The 21,280-nt window shown below is 50.8% G+C and overlaps 4 protein-coding genes across 6 annotated transcripts in view; 2 read left to right on the top strand and 2 right to left on the bottom strand.

Moving 5' to 3' along the window:
• Window positions 1–2,508, top strand: part of LOC114632912 (short transient receptor potential channel 2) — a 10,326-nt gene extending 7,818 nt beyond the window's left edge. Inside the window, exons 10-13 of the mRNA XM_028781513.1 lie at window positions 500–627; window positions 749–827; window positions 1,437–1,566; window positions 2,114–2,508. Coding sequence (XP_028637346.1) covers window positions 500–627; window positions 749–827; window positions 1,437–1,566; window positions 2,114–2,508 — 732 coding nt within the window. The remainder of the gene's footprint in view (window positions 1–499; window positions 628–748; window positions 828–1,436; window positions 1,567–2,113) is intronic.
• A 577-nt stretch (window positions 2,509–3,085) lies between these two features.
• Art5 (ADP-ribosyltransferase 5) lies at window positions 3,086–6,505 on the bottom strand. 3 transcript variants are annotated; one of them, XM_028781550.1, is made up of 5 exons: window positions 6,101–6,505; window positions 5,724–5,882; window positions 4,031–4,760; window positions 3,516–3,548; window positions 3,086–3,429 (listed from the first exon to the last, which is right to left on the bottom strand). In XM_028781550.1, exons 2-5 carry the CDS (start codon window positions 5,781–5,783, stop codon window positions 3,323–3,325), a joined length of 930 nt encoding a protein of 309 aa, XP_028637383.1. In that variant the 5' UTR covers window positions 5,784–5,882; window positions 6,101–6,505; the 3' UTR covers window positions 3,086–3,322. The 3 variants fall into 3 exon arrangements, with proteins under 3 accessions (XP_028637383.1, XP_028637382.1, XP_028637384.1); XM_028781549.1 differs by having other exon boundaries at window positions 3,281–3,429; window positions 5,724–5,893; window positions 6,101–6,473; XM_028781551.1 differs by having other exon boundaries at window positions 3,281–3,426; window positions 5,724–5,893; window positions 6,101–6,473.
• A 1,318-nt stretch (window positions 6,506–7,823) lies between these two features.
• On the top strand, window positions 7,824–16,786 carry Art1 (ADP-ribosyltransferase 1). The gene is made up of 5 exons (XM_028781493.1): window positions 7,824–7,854; window positions 12,479–12,584; window positions 12,899–13,664; window positions 14,853–14,894; window positions 16,692–16,786. The coding sequence occupies exons 2-5, from the start codon at window positions 12,522–12,524 to the stop codon at window positions 16,784–16,786; spliced, it is 966 nt and encodes a 321-aa protein (XP_028637326.1). The 5' UTR covers window positions 7,824–7,854; window positions 12,479–12,521.
• Window positions 16,787–17,325: 539 nt separating this feature from the next.
• Chrna10 (cholinergic receptor nicotinic alpha 10 subunit) overlaps window positions 17,326–21,280 on the bottom strand; it is a 4,490-nt gene continuing 535 nt past the window's right edge. The window contains exons 3-6 of the mRNA XM_028781548.1: window positions 20,716–20,861; window positions 20,231–20,385; window positions 19,057–19,589; window positions 17,326–18,551 (exon numbers count right to left, since the gene is read on the bottom strand). Of these exons, the coding sequence (XP_028637381.1) occupies window positions 18,103–18,551; window positions 19,057–19,589; window positions 20,231–20,385; window positions 20,716–20,861 (1,283 nt within the window). The 3' untranslated portion in view covers window positions 17,326–18,102. The remainder of the gene's footprint in view (window positions 18,552–19,056; window positions 19,590–20,230; window positions 20,386–20,715; window positions 20,862–21,280) is intronic.

Here is a 21,280-nt window from a genome sequence, read left to right as displayed (position 1 = left end):
GGTGCAAAGACCCCCGGGGGATGGGGAGGGACGGGGTGCAAAGACCCTCGGGGGCCTGCTCTGCTCCCACTTTTATTTTATGACTTTGGACAAATTCTCCTCTGTCAACAAGGGTCTCAGCCCTGCTGTTGGTATAGGCAGACTCCAAGTCTAATGCTCTCTGCACTTTTCCTTGTTGTTGTTGGTGGTGGTGGTGGTGGCGGCAATTTGGAGCATTGTATAAAAATGGGAACACAAGAAGGAAGCAGATGGCATTGTGGGCTGGAGAATAGACTGAGCACTGAGCAGCGACTGGGAATTTAAGGGGAAAGAGAGTGGGAAAGGGAATGTGGGTGGTCAGTGGGGAGGAAACGAGAACAGGAGGAAACAAGAACAAGAGGAAAGGGGTTGGCACGCTGGAGAGTAGGTGAGGGGAAGACAAAAGAGACGGTGCCTGAGTGAGCAGAGCAGCCCGAGCCAGCTTGGACCTTGGCATAGCCTCTTGCCTCTCGGTCCCCAGGATGATGCTGATGTGGAGTGGAAGTTTGCTCGTTCCAAGCTCTACCTGTCGTACTTCCGAGAGGGCCTGACGCTGCCTGTGCCCTTTAACATCCTGCCGTCCCCAAAGGCCGCCTTCTACCTCCTCAGGTGATGGCCTCATAGTTCTGGCCCTGTACACCACCCAGCCTGCCCCACTTTCCTAGGCTCTGCCCCCTTCCCCCCCCCCCCACACTTCCACTAACATCTTTTCACCATGGTAATCTCTCAGGAGAATTTTCCGGTTCATTTGCTGTGGCTCCTCCTGCTGCAAAGCCAAGAAGTCAGACTACCCGCCAATCCCAACTTTTGTGAGTACCTTTTCAGAGTGTTTTTTCCTCACCTGTATTACCTACCCCATCAGTATGCCCCCCAGAGAGCCTGCTTCCAATTCCTATTCTGTCACACAGCCCTCATTTTCATCCTCCTGCTTCTGGCTGGATCCTACATCTCTAGTCCACATCCTGCAGCCTAAATATAATCCATGCCACCTCTATCCCAAGCCCGAGTTCCAGGCAACAAGGCTGTAAGACATGCTTGGGTGACTTAACAGCACTTGGGCAAAGCCACGAGGAATGAAAGGCTGCCAAAGGCAGCCTGGCATCCAGGGGCTCACCTATCTCCTGTCATCTGCACCATAACCCAACCTGTCTGAGCATGAGAGCTTTCCTGACTTGGACCATTGCAGCCAGTTCTACAAGGGCTTTCCTTCCCACGCCACCCCACCTCAGTCTTCACCATATACTCTAAACACTATAGACACACTGTCCTGTCACATCTGCTGGCCACTGTCTGTCCTACAGACTGTACCAGACAGGCCAGGGACAGAAAGCCTGCCTAGATTTTGCCTTTCTCCTTTATTCTTGGTCAGGGAAGAGATGGAAAGGAAGGTAGAGAATTTCCCCTGTCTTCCATTGCAGACCAACCCTGGGGCAAGGGCGGGATCTGGGGAAGGAGAGCGTGTGTCCTACCGCCTTCGAGTCATCAAGGCTCTGGTACAGCGCTACATAGAGACTGCCCGGCGAGAGTTCGAGGAGACCCGTCGGAAAGGTCAGTAGCTCATTTGTATGCTCCCTCCCCTTGATGTTCTTGGCTCACCTGGGAAGAGTGCCCACACCCAGATGCCCCCTCCATACTCGGCAAGTCCCGTCCTTTCTGCCCTAGAAAGGCACAGCTTACCCATCTGGCTCCTTGACTCGGTTACTCTGCCTTTATTTACATATTGTTATGTTCTTATTCCCTCATTCCTGTGTGCTCAGGTATTGATCTCCCACTCCCCCCCCTTCCCATTTGCTTCTTCCTGCCTTACTAAGTTGCCCAGGCTCATCTTGAGCCCACTTGGAAGTCTAGGCTGACTTTGAATTCTCCATGGTCTTCCCCAGTCTCCCAAATAGATGGATCACAGGCTTGCACTACCAACCCCAGAAGACGTTCCTCCTTTGTCAATGCCCGTCCATTAATGCTCACATTTCCCGTCCCCACAGTTTTTCCAGTCCTCCTTTAGCATCCAGACAGGGTGTTCCTGGTTCAGTGGGGTGGGGTTTGTATAGACAGAAGAGGTACTAAGCACACTCCTCTCTGCCCTGATTCATCTCAGACCTGGGCAACAGACTGACAGAGCTGACCAAGACTGTGTCTCGACTGCAAAGCGAGGTGGCCAGTGTGCAGAAGACTCTGGCGGCGGGAGGGACACCACGGCCTCCAGATGGTGCCAGCATCCTCAGTAGATACATCACCCGAGTGCGCAACAGCTTCCAGAACCTGGGCCCCCCTACCTCTGACACCCCAGCAGAGCTGACTATGCCTGGGATTGTGGAGACTGAAGTCTCTTTAGAAGATGGCCTTGATGCTACAGGAGAGGCTGGGACTCCAGCTTCTGGAGAGTCCAGCACCTCCTCCTCTGCCCATGTGCTGGTACACAGGGAGCAAGAAGCAGAGGGGGCAGGGGACTTGCCCCTGGAGGAAGATCTGGAGACCAAGGAGGAGTCCTAAGGCAACAGAAGGGTCTTTTCTGTCACTAAGTACAGCAGCCTAGCTGGGTAGAGCCAGGGTCTCACAGTAGAAGATCATGGTGCTTTTTTTTTTCTTGCCTCAATAAAATTTCTGCCTTGGAATTCAGGTGGGAGTCCCCATCTCTTGATATCCTAAGATCCTTTCATTGACTTCCGCTAAAATGGATGCTGTATGAGGAAGAAAGAGAAACAGCTTGCTTTGAGTTCTGGGGTTTAGAATCTTACTTTGGGATTCCTTTGGTCTTTAGCAGAAAAAGTTCTGGCCTAGGAGACTGGAGGACCGGGAGACAGGAGGCCAGGGAAGCATGAGGCAGGCCTGAGAGTGAGTGCCCTGGAGGTGGTGCCCTTTCTTGGCCTTGCATTCTCATCAGGGCTGGGTATTCCTCTTTCCCCTCCCTGCGCCCTGCGTTCATGGCAGCTGTGAGGCTCCTGCAGCTGTTAACAAGCATCAGGTACAGTGTGTGGCTAGGATAGTCAGGAAGCTAGTTTTGATCCCTCCTTTCAAGCCTGCCAAGGACGAATGACATCATGCAATAAACCAGTCATAAAAGCCCATGTCTCTACACCACAACTCTGTTTAATTGAATAGCCATCTAGTCTTTACCTTGTATGTCCTAGGAAGTCCCCACTACACAGTGGGGTTCCCTCAACCCTGCCATGATGCCAGGTCTCCAACTCTGGTTGGAGAGGCGGCCCCTAGGACTGGAACAAGAACCACACTCCCACATCCTGAGGCCTTTCAAAGCCCCTTCTTCATAGTAAGGTCATCAGTTCCCAAGATTCCTAAGAGGCTTTTAGGGTCCAGCTCTGGAGAGCTGCAACTCCCCTGGGGCCAAGAGCAGCGTCTTCCCTGATTGCAGAGCCAAAGCCTCTGTGGGGTAGGACTCTGGCCACCCTACTGCTGGAGAAAGGAGAAAAGATGGTGAGGCGGGCAGCAGGGCCAGGGGGTAGCGAACAGCTCTCAGAGCAGGCTGAAGGGTGACTTACCTCTTGAGGACACACAGGCACGCCTCTTCTCCCCTGCAACAGACAGCATAGTGAGGCCCTGGGGTGATTCGCACCCCAAATGTCTTGCCTATGGCCATCCCATTTTCAGTCTGTCTTTTCCTTCTCCTCAAAGCAGGCCCTCGCTCCCCTTCAGCTTCTCCCCAGGCAACGTTTCCAGGTTGCCTCTCCATCCTTGCTCCTACCCACACAGCCATCACTCTTCCACTGTCCCTGCCTCCACAACTGAACCTGGCACTTTCCTACCTTGTTAGCCCCATCAAGCCAGAGCTGACTGAGCAGGAGGCAGTATTGCCTCCTCTCTGTTCCTTGGTCTATTAGGTACCCTTCTGAGAAGACAGTCATCTGAGAATGTCCACAGATCTTGAACTCTCACAGGACCTGGTGGAACCTCAATCTCACTAACCAAGTGGTTCCTGAAGGCTCTGGGGACTGGGTCAGATACACTGGCGTCTTTCACCCACCCTGCCCTTCTCTGTCTCCCATGCATCGCTCACCACCCAAATAGGCGCAGTTAAAGTGGCTGCAGGTCTGATTATAACTCCAGAGAGTCACTATGCTCTGGGCTCCATCCTGGGAGAACCCAGTGACCAAGAAGACTTCATGTGGGGGTATCAGCACCTCACGTTCCTCAGGGAAGACAGACAAAGCCTGGATAGAAGCCCCAAAACAAGTCCTTAGGTTGAAGAAGGTGGCATTACCAAACCTGCGAGCCACTCTTTCATCCACAGAGCTGGAGGCGAACTGTCCTAATCGGACAGAGTCCCCAAGCCTCTGGGGCTCAAAGTGAAGGCTGCCCACACCTCGAAACACCACCTCCCCAGCTTCCCTACTGCACCCTCCAGTGCCCCGCAGCAGCTGCAGGGCCCGGGTCAAGTAGAAATGTAGGGCCTTGAAGGGGAAGTGCCTCATGTAGAGCTCCCGGGAGCCACCTCCTGTCCGCACAGCCTGGTTCAGCTCCCAGTACAAGGTGTTGGATGAGTTAGTGTACACCATAATAGCTACTCCGTGATGGGCTTTGAAGCCAGGAGGTAGAGTAAGCTTGTGACGCCAGTGTGCCCAGGCCACTTGTGCTGCTTCCCAGGATTCCCGTAGCAGGGAATGGTGCGCCATCTCTTCCTTTAGCAGCAGGCCTGCTTTCTCTTCCATCTCCTCAGAGCAGCCCACATAGGCATCATCAAAGGTATCTGGAACCAGGCTCAGGGGCAGGATAGGAACAGCTTGGACCTAATGGACATAAGGGAGGTGGCACAGAGGCCAAAATATAAGTTTAGAACACTGGGCAGGGAGTGCTGGTGGCAGATTTTCATTTCTATGCCCACATATCTGATGCGTGCAATTGGCAAGATTGGAAACAGGCACAAAGAACACAGGCAGTAGCGTCAGACAGCCATAGTTTGTTTAAGCACCACCTGCTCTCTGTGGGATCTGAGCAATTCTCAGGTCAGGGCTTTCTGGACTTCACCTTCTTTACCTATGGATTATGGATACTTCCAACCTCACAGGGTTGTGAGGGGAGCATAAGGACCACTGTGGCACAACCTAGAGGGGGGTATCTCATCATTTGAGTGAGAGGAGAGTCTGGTTGGTTCTGTGTTTTCCTGGCTCTGCTATTCAGTATGCAGGCAATGTGCAGCCAGTGTCTGATCCTTGCCTTGGTCCCCATCCCTCTCAGCTATTTCCCATCCTTGGGGAAGCCCTATAGCTCAGTACACATCACTGTCAGTTCTGGGGTTCCTGCATCCTAGCTACTTTAGAAGATTTTATCCTAAACTCACGGAGGGGAAGAAGTTTCATTGTCCTCTGCACAATCATAGTCCCAGAGTGTGAGGGGGAGGGGAGAGGGTGAAGTCTGGTTTTCAGGGTCTGCCAGGGCCTATAACAGCACACCGGTGTGCCTGCATTGAACCTGTGGTGTGAAGTGGGAAGGAGAAAGTTGGAGGCAATCCCTATTGAGGGGTAGCATGGAAGGAGATTTCACACTGGGATCCAGGAGTCCAGGAAGGTGGCATTCTGGGAGAGACATCTGGCACCTGGGCTCCCTAACAGAATAGAAGTTCCCGAGAAGAGGACTGGGAGGAGGGAAGAGACTCCTGGGGGTGGTCTCCTTTATCATTCCTCCACCACCACCATTTGTTAGCCTCTGACCCACACCTGACTTTTTTGGCAAAGGATAGTCCCTAGAGTTACCTTCCAGAGGGTGTGCAAGCCGAGGCAGCTGAGGACCATTAGCAGATCCTCCAGAATCATCCTCGGAGGAGTCCCGAGAAGGCAGGATCCTGATGATGATGATGAAGCCAGTGGAGGGGGTGCTGGTTTGGCTGGGCTCCAGGACCTTCCTTCTTCAGCCTGAGAGGGTCCTAGTGAAGGACTGGAACTCAGAAAGGATGAGGGGCGGGGCCTCGGGCAAGTCTAAGGATGGGCAGAGCGTCCGATTTTACTGTCCCCATGTCTATGACTACAAGGTGGCCCCACACCCAGGGTCTTTAGGACTTCTTTGCAATGGTACAGGTGAGGCATTTATATGGCTTTGCCTGAAGAGGGGTGGGGCAGGGATGAGAACCCACCTGGAGGAGGTAGAGGCAGAGAGTGGCCTGGGGCTATGGTCCTTTGCGGCAGACCGGAGCTGAAGGGAGTTGAAGTGCTGGCAGGCGCTGTGCAGATCCCGGACAGACAGCTGAACAAAGTCCCTGGGGCTAACTATAGCCCCTGGACTGGTAATCTGACACCTATCTTCCCCAACAACAGACAGGGGCGTGGGAGCTGGACTGCCAGAGTCCTTGGGTGGTTGAGGGGCGAGACTCTCCTTGTTTGGATGATCGGTTCTTTCTGTAAGATTTGAGCTAGGTCAAGGTTGGGGGAGGGACTTGTGAGACTTGGCCTCTTCTCCAGTGGTACTAGACTGTGGTACCAGACTGGGCCAGGGCCCTCAGACCACCAGGCCACGAAGCCCCGCGAGGGACGCTTCTTGTATATCACACTAGTTAAGTCACCAAATCAGTCTTATTTGCATACAATTTGAATCTGACACACACGTTGTGTGCACCAGCAGCAAACTTCCACCCTCACCCCCCACTTCCTTCCCTACTCTTAACCCTCTGAGTCCCTACCCTAGTCTGTAAGCTTGGGATGGAAGGGACTGCTTGACTTTCTGTGCTTAGGTGTTCAGGAACGGCCCCACCCCCAGCCCCTCACACCTTCCCTTTCTGGACCGGCTCAGGTGACCCCATGTTTGTAAACACAGCTTTCTCTCACACCTCCATTGGGCTTGACTATAAATAACCTAGTTCTGAGTTTCAGATGCCCAGTTGGATGTAACAGGAGAAGGAACCAGCTTATGGGAAGGTGAAGGAGGGATGCTCTCAACATCAAGGGTTAGAGAAGCCTCCTGTTGGGCCAGCGTAAGCATAGGGTAGTCCAGCTCATGAATTTACCCATCACCATCCCCTTACCATATTGTCAGCCAAATAAAGTTTCCTTCACCTAAAATCCTTTTTTCTCCTGCAATCCTTCCTGAAAGCTAAAGAAGAAAACAAACTATGTCCAGCAGTAATCCCTTCCCTCCCTGCTGGCCCCATTCTCTCTCTCTGGGAGGAATTCAAGTACTTATAGTTTCCAGGAGAGCAGATGCTGGGTGGGGACAGCCTCCGGCTTGGAGATTTTCTTACATCCTAGCACCTGGAACCCCAAGAAGTGGAGTCAAATCTGGTCACGGGTCAGGGATCCTGAGAGGGACAGAGTCCTCCCGGGTCACACAGTGAGTCAGAGATCCAGCAGGAAGCTAGGTTCTTTAGAGAGGAACAAAGCTTGACAAGATGGTATATGCCTATAATCCCAACAATCAGGAGGGAAGCCGAGACAAAAGGATTGCTTCAAGTTCAAGGTCAGCCTGGACTTTGTGAAAGAAAGTAATAAGACAACAACAACAATAACAACCACCACCACAACAGAACAAAATGAAAGGAGAGATGTGTGGAGTTGGGGTGCATGAAATGAGGTGACCAGAGTCCAGAGCCAAGCCTGGTGAGAGGGCTGTAGTCCTGTCCCCTCAACACCCCCAATATCACTCTCAACACCTCTGTATTCGGCAGCGCGTATTGTTTTGGGAAGAACACTGGCCCAGGTCACACTGGGGTGAGGCTAGTGTTCTGAGCCTTGACAAGGAGACAGCTTGAAATAGACAGACGAGTGTCACATTTCTGAGCAGCTGTGTGGGAAAGCAGGAGGGGTAGGGAATAGACAGTATAAAAGGGAAAGCTGCCCTCCCTGCCTGTCTATCACAGGAGACCAGATCAGCCTTGCCCACCATGGAGAAGGCTAGGTAAGGCCAGAAGGCTACTTCACTTCCTCACGTAGGGAATAGGGAAGGAACTTTTTGATATAAAATCTATGGTATTAATAAAGTTTTAGGGATCCTTGGATCCTAGGAAAGTTTGTGGATGTGGGAAAGTTTGGGATTTTTGAGAAGAGACTTGGGGTCATATTCCCAGAAGGAACTGTTGAGTGTGGGCCTGAGAGAGAGGAAAACTAAGGGCTGTGGGTCAGAGGATGGGAAAATGCAGTTTCCTTGCCTGTGAAGAGGGATTTTTAAGCTGGATTCAGCTCTCTTGTGCCAGAGACTGAATTAGAGGCCAGCCTAGGATACCTAACAAGACTCTGTCTCAATAAAATAAAATAAAATAAAATAAAATAAAATAAAATAAAAATAAAAATGAAATAGGGAGGGGGAATTCCCAGTGTTCCAGATCAATCCTTGCTGTGTTTCCCTGACCCTGGTCACTAAGGAAAGCAATCTACTTACTCTGAGGTGCTGTCTTATTGGCAATGTGCAGAACGCCTCTTAGTCTTGCTTACCAGAGACTTGGGGGGTTCTTCCAGCACAGACAAAATAAAAATAAGGCGGATCTGACTGTAGAAATGAGGCTATGTGGACACAAGCAGGCTTTAGTGAGGCTTCAGTTCTCTAATGGAAGGCAGCCAGCACTGACAGACAGGGTGCACTGTCTGGACAAGGGAAGAGGCAGGCTTCCACTGATTTTCCAAGATTACTGACTGGGGTCACCATCTTGCCTGAAGGACACGGAGGGCTCAGTAGCTGAAGCTGTGGGACCCGGGGCCATGCTGCTTACAGTGCTTATGCTGCTCTAAAACCTCTGACAGTGGAGGGCAGAAGCCCTGGCTGAGGAGGTGATTGACATATCTGCCTTCAGGGTGACAGAACCTGACCCAAAAGGGAATACATGGGTGCCAGTCTTTCCATCCCCACCCAGTCACCTACTGGGTATCTGCAGGTCCACGTGAAGCTGGGGTGTTTATGTAGATTTTACTTTCTTAACAAGACTCAACAAGCACTCTGGTGACTTTGCCTAGTCCTGCCCCAACCCCGGGGGTTATTGCTGGTTCCTACACAGGCCAGGGTTTGGGGGGAGGGATGCTCAGGAGAATCAGCACAGAGTGATGTAGAGCCCAAAGGGCTCTGGGGTCTTTCTGAAACAGGTGAGCACTGAGCTAAGCTTGGACAAGTGGGAAGCCAGAAGGATAGCTAAGGGCAGGGAAACAGTAGATCCTCTCTGGAACAAAACAAAAAACAAAACAAACAAAAAACAAAAACAACAACAACAACAAAAAAAAACGGCCTCTGAAGCACAGGGGGATGTTTTACTTCATTTTGCTCCTTTGCTTTGAAACAGGGTCTGGGGGACAGGCCTGGAACTCACTGATCCTCTGTCCCTCGTGAATCCTGGGATCTCAGGCGTGTGCTACCACGAGTGACTTCTAGGCGGTATTAGGAATCAAGCCCATGCTGGGCAGTGGTGGTACACGCCTTTAATCCCAGCACTTGGGAGGCAGAGGCAGGCGGATTTCTGAGTTCGAGGCCAGCCTGGTCTACAGAGTGAGTTCCAGGACAGCCAGGGCTACACAGAGAAACCCTGTCTCAAAAAACCAAAAAAAAAAAAACCAAAAAAAAAAAAAAAAAAAAAAAAAAAAAAAAAAAAAAATGTAGGATAGATAGGCAAGCCCTTTCTGCTTTTTGTTTTTGTTTGTTTGTTTTTTGTTTTTGTTGTTTTTTGGAAAAAGAGTTTCTCTATGTAACTCTGGCTGTCCTAGAACTCTTTCTGTAGACCAGGCTGGCCTTGAACTTACAGAGATCCTCCTGTCTCTGCCTCTGAGCTTTGGCCATAAAGGTATGAGGCACTTTAGAGGCATTTATTTATTTATTTATTTATTTATTTATTTATTTATAGATTTAAAAATGATAATGTGTGTGTGTGTGTGTGTGTGTGTGAGAGAGAGAGAGAGAGAATGTGAGTTTACGTACAGTGCATGTGTGCAGGAGTCCTTGGAGACCAAAGAGGGCCTTAGATCACCTGGAAGAGGAGATAAGGGTCTTTGTGACCCTGTGGTGCTGGGACCTGAACCTGGGATCTCTGCAAGAACAATGTCTTGAACCTCTGAGCCATCTCTCTCCCACCAGCCACAGCGCCTTTTATGATATACTATCATCTTTTCTCTCATAATTCTCATTTCTGCATTTTTCTCAGTATTTTGAGCTATTTTTCAGTCAGTTTTGGCACAGAAATTTCTTTAAGATTCTATTTTTAATCATGTGTATATCTGCGTGACTGTATGTGGTTAAGTGCACCTGAAGGCACGATTCACCAAGGCCAGAATCATCAGTCGTCCTACGGCCAGAGTTCCAGGCAGTCATGAGGCACCTGGTGTGGGTGCTGGAAACTGAACTCATGCCTTCTACAAGAGCAGTCTATCCTTTTAACCGCTAAGCCCCCTCCACCCACATACAGAAGGTTTTAAGCAGGTAAGCATGGTAACCAGGGCTGTGCTTCAGAGGCATTGCTCTCCCCACACCATGGTGAATGTTCTAGCAGGGCTGAGAAGAGTCAGGCAGATCGTCTAAGGAGGAGACAGACAAAAATAAGCAGGGCACGGATGTGGGCCTGGACAAATAAGGGAAGGAGACTCCAGGAAGCAGCTTGGATCCAACGTGAGCTGGCAACTGCAGTCATGAGTGATGAGTGATTGAGTGGATGGATACCCACGTGACCATCCTGAGGGACTAGAGTACCACCACATGAACATCCTCTGCTGGCATGCTCACTGGAGCTAGGCTAAGCTGGGTTAAGCCTAAAAGCTAATACAAAAGGATTCCAGGGTTTCTCACTGAACCCAAAGGCTGGAAGCAAAGAACCTCATGAACTCCCGGGGAGCCTGTTTTGTAAGCTTAGGCTCACCCCCCAGTTTCTCTTGGTTTCTCCAGCCCATCCTCCCTCGGAAATCTCACCTCTGCCTGATGCAAATTGCTTATTTTGGTTTTTGAGATAGGGTCTCATGATGTCCCAGGATGGCCTTTGGCCTACCATCCTCCTACCTCGGCCTTAGACCACAGGTCTGAACTGCCATGTCTACCCTTTCTCTGAATCACATCCATTTCAGTCTCCTGAGCCTCTGTGCCAGGTACTGGCAGAAGCACAGGATAGATGACAATAAAGTGCAAAAGAAAACTTTCAGAGTGGTGATGGCAATAGCAGCTTACATCTATTTCCAGATCACTTACATGAAAGTTAGAAAGATCAGTAGGCTAGGCACGGGGTGCACCTGTGATCTCCACACTCGGGAGGTAGAGGCAGGAGAATCAGATTTCAGGGTCGTCTCAGCCATTCTGTAAATTTGAAGCCAGCCTAGGTGGCATGAGACCCTGCCTCAAAAAAATCAAACCAAACCAACCAAGCAAGGCAGAAGAAAATGATCTAGGGAAACAGGAATTAGCATTGACAATGGCGGGACAAGGAGCATTTTCTTTCGATAGTGATGAGAGAGCAAACTGGTTCCTTTTTGAACCATAGTTTGGCAGGGCCTATTATTATATATAAAAAAAAAATCTCATCCCTGTGGGGTGATGCACACCTGTAATCCCAGCAATGCAGCAGGAGGAAGCTGTTAAATCACTGGAACTGTAGTTACACCCATTGTAACCAATAAGCTCAAGGCAGCCAGCCTGGGACGCAGAGTAAGGTTAAGTTTAGCCTGAACTGCAAGGTCAGATCCTGCCTCAAAACATTATGAAAAAAATCCATGTGCCCATTCAATGGTTTAACTATATCAGGAAACACACCATGAGGCCATTGTAACAGGCAAGGTAGATGTGAGGGGGCCTACTTGAAAGGAGACCCCTGATACATTGTTTCTCAAGGGGATATATTTAGAGGATGTGTATATTAAGCATTTTTTTCTTTGAGGAAAAAAAAGAATCAGTGTGTGTGTGTGTGTGTGTGTGTTAAATTTACTACATTGTTCAAAGCGCTCAATAATAGAATGCTCACCAAGAATGCACCAGGCTCTGGGTTTCACCCTCAACACTACAAAGAAACAGTTAATTATACTGTTCAATATTTTCTGAGAAAGGCACTGAAAGACACCATTGTCACTGGCCATCCCATGCCACGGGCAGGAGGGTGTAAGGCTGGATCGGGGTGCTCAGTCCACACCCACCTTCCTACAGCCAGCATTACTTTGCACTACTTTGTAATAACATGCATCTGTCTTACTGTATAGGAAAAGGAGCAGGTAGTTCAAATCCATTATGCCTGCCTTTAGGAGGTGGAAGGGGGTGGAGGGTGGGGTCAAAGACAAGGACTGGCCCAGTAAGTAGCCAGTTTCAGGTCAGCATGGATATATAAAATCCTATTTAAAACAAAAACAACGTAGACAGACAGACAGACAGACAGAAAAAGGGACATCATTTAGCACTAGAGATGGCTATTCCAGTTCTGACCCAAGGATGGGTCTTATTCTTAGAGTCACTGTGGGTCAGTGTGACTACCCTCAGGGGTACCAGAGGCTGTAGCTCCTCCATCCCTCTGTCCAAATGGCAGATAGTGTCAGATAATGTTAACTAAAGAGTAGAGATTAACTTCCCAATTTTCCAGATGAGGAAAAAGAGACAGCAGCTTGCCCAAGGTTACCTCCAACATGAAGATTCCTGCTATGATGTCTCTCCTACTGGTGTCTGTGGGTCTCAGGGATGGAGTTCAGGTATGGTCATCCTTCACCAGCAGCCTGGCAGGTCACTGAGCTGCTGGCTTCTAAATCCCGGGAAGAGGAGCAGAGTATATGTCCAACACTTCCCTGGGGATCCATCTGTCTCTCTGAGGGACCTGCTGAAACCCTAGTCTTGGGGAGCCTGCAGCTGATGTTCTCAATCCCCTTTCCCCTCCAGATGTATAGGGGACCCTTCTTGCCTTTCTCTGTAGACAGGCTCCTGTCTCAGAGCAGGGGAAAGCTGGATGACCGGGCTCTCATTTTCCTAGGGACTGCCCTCTCAGTCCTTGATCTTCCCTTACCCTCAGGTTCAAAGTCACTCAATCTCACAACTAGACATCTTTTCTCAAGAAACACCCCTGGACATGGCCCCAGCGTCCTTTGATGACCAGTATGCTGGCTGCCTGGCAGACATGACAGCGGCACTGCCAGATCTCAACCACTCGGAGTTCCAGGCCAACAAAGTATACGCGGATGGCTGGACTCTGGCCAACATCCAGTGGCAGGAACGCAGGGCCTGGGGGTCCGTGTGGGCCTCCTTGCCCTCACCACCGCCGGGCTTCCGGGATGAGCACGGGGTAGCGCTGCTGGCCTACACCGCCAACAGCCCCCTGCACAAGGAGTTCAACGCGGCAGTGCGCGAGGCGGGCCGCTCCCGGGCCCAATACCTCCACCACTTCTCCTTCAAGACCCTCCACTTCCTGCTCACCGAGGCCCTGCAACTGCTCCGGAGCCACCGATCTCGCGGGTGCCGGCAGGTGTACAGGGGGGTGCATGGCCTGCGCTTCCGGCCAGCAGGACCTGGCGCCACCGTTAGGCTGGGGGGCTTTGCTTCCGCGTCCCTCAAGAACGTTGCCGCCCAACAATTTGGCGAGGACACCTTCTTCGGTATCTGGACCTGCCTCGGGGCCCCCATCAGAGGCTACTCCTTTTTCCCTGAAGAGGAAGAGGTGCTGATCCCCCCTTTCGAAACTTTCCAGGTGATCAATACCAGCCGACCCGCCCAGGGTCCCGCACGCATCTACCTCCGCGCTCTGGGCAAACGCAGTACATACAACTGCGAATACATCAAAGGTGAGGAGCGAACCAGGCCAGAGCTAGGCCAGCCCTACAAAAAGATGGGCTTCCGGCATCTGCCAGGAGCTTTGACAAATTCAAGCCCCAGATCCTACCTCCAGCGAAAGGAGTCATACATACATAAATAATAAAAGCAACGACCACAAGCCTGGGGTGGCTCACACCTGTAATCCCAGCACTCAGCAAGCTGAGGCTATGTTTGATTCCCAGGCCAAAAAAAAAAAAAAAAAAAGTGATGTGAGCTGGAGGTGGTGGTGAGAGGCTCACACAGGTACGGAAGAGAGGCAGCCAGGGCCTTTGATAGGCACATTTGAATCAGGCTGTTGTTCTAGCTGGAGACTGGGAAGGAATTAATTTCTAGTCACAGTAGTGACATTAAGTCATTTGTTGGCAGAGCCAAGAGAAAAGGGCACCTCTAGATGGCTCACCATAGCTTTAGCATGCAAGCTTGGCTTCTTCAGTTCAGTCTCCAACACCCATATAAAGACAGAGGGAGAGAACCAACTCCACAGGATTGTCTCTGACCTCCACAAGCCCGAGGAAACACCTGTTTCCCCTACCTCACACATACTAATAATAAATATAACAAAGTTTAAGAAAAAGAATTGAGTAAAACTCTTGACCTCAGCTTTTGATAGGACAATTTTACCAGACAGAATGGTAGCTATATACAATAGCATGTGCTGGGCAGGCATAGGGACAATGAGGAAGCCTGTTCTTAACCCCTGGTGGGCTGTGGGCTACTGCTTCTGGCTACGTGAGGCCTGACGTTCAAAGTTAAGAGGCAGACAGTTGGCCTACACGCCACAGCTCAAATGAGAGGATGTCCAATGTGGCTCAGTTCCAACCTTGACTAACATCATGAGCCATGAGGAAGGCAGGCCAAGAATATAAACCAGTCCCCCCCCCACCCCATCTAGGACAGGGCATAGGAAAGTGAGCTGGGAGCGTGGTGAGTAGGCAGTTAGAGGCCAGAGACCAGGAGTGGGTCAGAAAGAGAACCTAGCTTACATGGCTGCCTCCCTTCTATCCTTGGCTCAGGTTAAATGAATATGGTCTAAGGAGATCCTTGCTAAGGCAGCAGAATTACAGAGAATCAAGGTTTGCTCATCAGCCCTGAGGGGTCCTTTCCAACCAGAGAGCTACTGATTCTTCAGAAGCATTGATTCTTCTTTCTTCTTTCAGAAAAGAAGTGCAGGTCTGGGCCCTGCTGGCTGGATAGCTCAGGTAAGAGAGGAAGACATTTTGATCAGGCTGTCCTGAGGTTGGGCCCTCACTAGATTGCCCTCTTATTGATTTATTGATTGTTTTTTTGAAACAGAGTTTCTCAGTGTAGCCCTAGCTGCTCTGGAATTCACTCTGTAGACCAGGCTGGCCTAGAACTCAGAAATCCGCCTGCCTCTGCCTCCACAGTGCTGGGATTAAAGGCACGCGTGTGCCACCACCGCAGGATCTAATGCTCTCTTATTCTTGTAAACCCACCTCCTTGCCTAAGAAGAGACTGCTCTCAGTGAGACAGCGGTGGGAGTTACTAACCTTCATTGAGGATGTGTATGTGTGTAGCTGTCTCTTCAGCATCTCTGCTTCTCAGAGGAGGGCCACTGTCAGCCCTGCCTTCAGGCTGTTCTGAGGAGACTACAGCAGAAGCTGTTCCCGGCAGAGTTCTCCCCTGGAACTTTTTCTTCAGTTGTAGAACTCAGTGTCCCTGCTATCGTCCTCAGGGCTCCCTTTGACCTGCTTTCCAAGGTCAAAGCCAACCCTTGGATGCTGTCTGACTGTACTCTAGTCTGGCCTAACTACTCTTTCCCTGTGCCTCAGTTTCCTAGTTTGTAATAAGAAAGTTGGATCAAAGGACACCTATGTCTCTTTCATCTGAGTCTTCTCTTGTACATCTGCTGTGCCAGGGCCTATCTGGGCCACCACTTATTTAGGTGGGAATAGGCTACTTCTAGAGAAGAGTTAACAGCCCTCCTCACCTGTCCAACTCTCAGCCATACTTCCTACTCTGTCCTCAATGCTTGCTCCCTCTAGGATCTGTAACCAGTGGGCAGGAAGATGCTCAGCCTCTGTTCTTTCTTCTTTCCTGGACAAAATAATACTTGGGGTTCCAGGCATTTACACCGTGAATCCTCAGCACAGTCCAATGGCATTGGCTTAGTTTATTTTTCAGACAAGGTTTCTCTGTGCTGCCCTGGCTGTCCTGGAACAGGCTCTGTAGACCAGGCTAGCTTCAAACTCAGAGATCTATCTGCTTCTACCTCTGGAGTCCTGGGATTAAAGGCTTACACTATCTTGCCCAATATCAGCTACTTCTACAGAGGACGGAAAGTAGCAACTTGTCCTTCAGCACACAGCTAATGAGGAATCATGACTATAGCCTGGCTGCAGAGTGAACTGTGAACTGCCCACTATGAGAGTTCCTACCTCTGTCACACAGCCCTCTAGTGGTAAAACCTAGAATACTATCTTCATGTAGTTAAGGGAGGCCAGAGACACAGTCAAGGTGGCATAGTGACCAGAAGCTGGGTCTCCAACTTCAAACCAGACCCTTTGTTTTGGTTTTAGGATAGGGGAATTTCCTATGTAGTCCAGGTTGTCCTAGAACTCATGTGCAGTTCAGGCTAGCCTCAAATGGACCATTGTCTTGCCTTAGCCTCCTGAGTGCTAGGATGCTGGGCAAGCAAACTGCTGTATCCAGCTTTGGCCTCTACATTCAGATGGCGCATAATTTGGGACATTGGGAAAGTTAAGAGTTTTTGTCTCCACAGTCCCACCAGGATGTCATGTGCCCAGGGCATGAATGGAGAAGCCAGATTCAGCATCAGCAGATCTCTCTGAGATCAGGGGACACACGGTAGTGTTGGGTCCCCTTGTGTCGGCAGATGGCAGGGTTTAGAGTGACTGAGCCCCTCTGTCTCTCATTGTACTTTGAGTTTGAGTCTTTCCAGCTCACTCTGCCAGTCTCTCTGTCCTTCCTCTTCACATCCTCACACGGCTCCTAAATCTCTCTTTTTCCTCACATAGCCCCGGGCTCCCTCTCTGTCTCCTGGTCTCTTCTGCTGCTGCTGCTCTTGTTCCTTTTGCTGAGGGCCCTTCCAGAGAATCCAGGTCCCAAGTGACCTACCCAATGTTGACCGCCCTGACTGAAGAATGTTGGTCAACTGGCGCCTTAAGTATAGCAGGATCCTGGTGAATCAGTCCATCTACAGGGAACTCTGGGGCCTTCTGTGACAATTGTCAGATATATTGATGGAGGCACAGAAGAGAATTTGGAGACTGAACCTCACCCAGGGCTGTAGGAATGGGACTGAGGACAAGCAGAGGACTTGAGGACAGGCAGAGGACTCAAGGTCAGGCAGAGACTCAGCTTGGAGCCAGGAGACTTCGACTCACTGTGGATGATGATGGGGGAGCACACATAGCCATGGGCTAAGCTGGGGTCACATAAATGCCTGTCATAAATGCCTGTCATAAATGCCTGTCATAAATGCCTGTCAGAAAGGTGTGAGTGGTACTACCAGGCTAATAAATGTGATTTTTTAAAAGAGATATAATTTTTGCATTGATCTGTGAATCCTGAGAGTCCTACCTATAAACACCAACTGAATCCCCAACTTCTTGTTATGGGCCCCAAGAAGAAGACAAGGTATGGGGGAGGTGCTGGGAACACTCATTTATTATGGATTGAAGCTTTGTGTCAAATGCCTGCACAGCCTTCTGTTCTGGAAACTAGACAGTGCATTCCCTTCTGGGAGAGCCTAGAGATAAGCAAGACGGGAATCTGTAACAGCAACTACTAAGGGTGACAAGCAAATGTGTAGCTTTGTCCCTTTAATTAGTAACCTACACCCTAGTCAGGCATAGTGGCACCTGCCTTTGGAGAGGCATGTAGATCTCTGTGAGTTCAAAGCCAGCCTGGACTCCGTAGCAAGTTCCAGGCCAGCAAGGACTACATAGGACTCAGGCTCAACAAACAAAAATAACCTGGACCCCTCCCCCCCCAGCTAATAGCTATGATTCCAAGTGTAGATACTGGGGCGGTTATTTATATTTAGACAAACATTTCTGTAACTCAGGCTACAGAACTTAAGGTAATCCTCCTGTCTCAGCCTCCATGTGCTGGGATTACAAGAGTCTATCACCTTGCTCAGCTGGCATTGAGTCCTATCCTCCAAGTCTGTACTTGGACCTTAATCATGTTGGAATTAGTGGAGAGGCAGGCGTTAGATCCCCCTCCATTAGGGCATGTAGATCACAAAGGCTGTTTGTGGGGTGTGAGGTCAGAAGTGCTGGTCCTGAAGTGTCTCTGACTCTTAGCAGCACTTTGGGGAGAGACTGGCTAGTGTGTCTGAGTACCAACAACCACCTGGGCTTTGCTATCCCTGCCTGTTAGTGTTGAGGTGACCACAGCTCCCTGAAATCCAGTTCCTGGCCCTTACAGGGCTTGCACCAGTACCAGGAGGCTCATGACTAGAGCCATGCAGAAGAAGATGCCTAGGAAAAAGCGGTCCATCACTCTAGCCAGGCGCTTCCAATCTTCATGGCGGCGCTGGGCAGCCCGGTGGCTTCGGAAGGTGCCGGCAATGGAAGCCACGTGATGCAGAAGGGCTTCCTGGTGGCATAGACACCGTGGCTCATGACAAGGGCCCGCTGGGGGACCTGGCAGAGGCTGGAGGCTGGGGACTGACTCTAGTGGCTTCGACTGGCCACAGGGCTCCCCTCGTTCCCGTACACACAAGCCTTTGGCTAGGTGTCCCAGCAGGAGGACCCGAGCCCAGGCAGGCACTGGATGTGCATTAGGGCCACAGTAATGCAGATTCATGATGAGGATGGTAAGCGCTGTGGAGAACGTGACCATGGTCATAGTGGCCATATAGTACTTTCCTGTGGAACAGAGAGCATTGTGAACCCCAAACAAGAAATGAAGACTGTTGGGCTTCCCAACTGCCTCATCGTGAACAGAAAGAAGGACAGCATCAGGCCCTCAGACCCGATGAGGGGAAGGATAAGATAAGAGTTAAGTTCTCCTCACTTCTCATTCCAATTAGGGCTCTGAAGATATCTGCTACTTATTTTTTCCCCCTACTGGGAATCGGATTGCGGTTGCAACCTGAACTGTCCTGTCTATACACCTGGAATAAGCTAGTGGCTCTTCTTTGGTTCATAGTATTGCTTGTGTGAGTGAACGAATGTCACGTGCACAGGAGAATGCTTGTGCACACAGCTATTACTCACTACAGTTTGCTTGTTATGACACTGGACACCAGATCTTCCTCCATCAAGGCCCCAGCAGTGAGGGGAGTTCTCCCAGACACGTCTACCCTCTCTCACCCCCTGCAGTGGTCACTCTTCTGACCTGGTGTCCACTCTCCCACGCTCTCAGGCTCACCGATGAGTGGCACGCTCTCTGCAGGTGGCATGCTTTCGGCCAGGATCAGCTGGAAGACGGTGAGCGCCAGGAGCACGGTGACGCCCAGAGACACCTTCTCCCCAGAGTCAGCAGGCAGGTGGAAGGCCAGTGGCGCCAGCAGGGAGATGAACACACAGGGCAGCAGCAGGTTGCACACGTAGGCAGCTGCGCGGCGACGCAGCAGCAGAGTGAAGGTCACGTCTGGGTAGGGCTCAGAGCAGCAGCCGTAGGTGAGCACGCGCCTGCGCGCTGGCATGCCCAGCACGCGCCATTCAACGTTCTCCACGAAGTCGGCCAGACTGGCGGAAGTGCCCCGAGGTCGCACATCCAGCTGGTGCCCGCCGTGCGTCCATGAGCCGAAGGTCAGGCCACAGCGCTGAGCATCAAACGGGAAGGCAGACACGTCCACACGGCACGAGCTGCGAGTGATGGCCGGTGCGTCCCAGCGCACAGCGCCGTCGTGCCGCACAACCACGTTGGTGCTGGCCGAGGCAGGTGGCTGCGTGTCCGCCCTGTGGACAGGCAGGACAGGATTCACCCAGGCCCATGAACAGGGTGAATCTATTGCCACTAGTCGGGCTTTAGTGGTCAGGACAGCACGGTGGTGTGAGCCTCATTAGGCTCATTTAAATCTCTGAAGGTCTAGAAAAGGCAGAGTTTGAAGGCTTGGGGCGGGGCGGGGGCGGGCAGAGTTTAAAAGACCTGTGCAAACCCGGATCGCCACACTGACCTAGGGAATCATTTGTAGAACTCATTAGATGAACCCAGAAAGATACACAATGCTGTGTGTTGGCTGAGAAGTGCAAAGCACCTAAAGGTGGCATAAAGGAGTACCCCAAGGACTAGGCTGTTGGCTGGTGAGATCTCAAGTGGCCCCAGAGCATGGGAGGGTGGAGCTGCCATAGAGGAGCATATGGACTCAAGACAGTTCTCTGAGAGCTACAACTGGCTTGGATCACAGAGCAGCTTCTCTGCAGCCATCCAGCTTGAGTTGGCCTGAAAGTGACATGGAGTGGTGAAGAGCTCCTTAGAGGGGCCCCAGGGGCAAGTTTCCTAGACGTCTAAGCAACTCTATTAGGTGTTGGGAGAGGACTCAGTGCATGTCAAGGGCAAATGGGCAACTTTAAAGAAAAAGGGGGCAGACAGGCAGTACTTGTTGTAAAGTACGATGTCTGGTCGCCACACTAGACTGCTGGGAATTCGGATTGCATCCAAGTCACCGTAGGCTTTGGGGTCCCAATGTAGGTAGGCATCTGTCCACTCCTGCCGGATCCACAGATACAAGGTCAGCACCTGATTCCGTTCATCCTGGCAGGGGCAGACGACAGACATGTGACTGTCTTTTTCGTGCATTCTCCCTCACAGAGCTCTCCAGTTACTACCCACAAACCCAGCTTGCTCAAACAGCCCAGTTCCCACCCAGGCTTGAACTTGTGTGCCCTTGGTGGGTTTTTCAATCTCCAGTTAATCCCGCTGATAATTCCTGCTTGGGAACAGAGAAGGTATTCAGTAAATACCAGTGCATAAAATCTTGGGCTATCAACAGGTATGCAGAAATTAATGGTCACTGTCATTATTAACACACAAGAAAAGGATAATTAGGAGATGGCCCATCTTCCCTCGATTCACACATCCTACCATATCAATGATCTGAGACAACGTCACCTCCAGGGTCACATTTAGAGTCTGGTCTGTGTCAGCCACTGGTCTCAGGGCACTTGTATAGTTGGCAAACAGGTCACGAAACAGCTTGTGAGCCAGTCTACCCTCAGCTCCCAGGCACTCTAGAGGGTGAATAAGAAGAATTTGACTGTTATCCAGGGGCCTGTGTTCGCATCTGACCCCATCTGGAGGTTTGTCACCTGTTCTATGGTCTCACTCATTTCTGATGCTATGTGTTGTTTGTTCGTACATATTCATATATGCATAGAAGCCAGAGGGAGCGCATTGGGTTTCTGGCTTTATCACTTTCTACCCTGTTCTTTTGAGACAGGGTCTCTCACTGAACTTGAAACTTGCCATTTTTTCAGCTAGTCTGGTTGGCCAGCAATCCCAGCAATCCTCCTGGCTCAGATCCCTGCAGCACTGAGGTTACAGGTATTTGAGGCCACACCTGGCTTTTTACAGTTATTGCTCCCCCACCTCCATCTCAGCAGAGAAGTCTTTCTTTCAGCATCCTCTCCTCCACATTCCCCTGATAGCT

This window comes from Grammomys surdaster, unplaced genomic scaffold, assembly GCF_004785775.1.
Source record: "Grammomys surdaster isolate TR1022 unplaced genomic scaffold, NIH_TR_1.0 458, whole genome shotgun sequence".
Lineage (NCBI taxonomy): Eukaryota > Metazoa > Chordata > Mammalia > Rodentia > Muridae > Grammomys > Grammomys surdaster.
The sequence above is the reverse complement of the archived record's forward strand: the minus strand, read 5'-3'. Positions and strand labels throughout refer to the sequence as shown.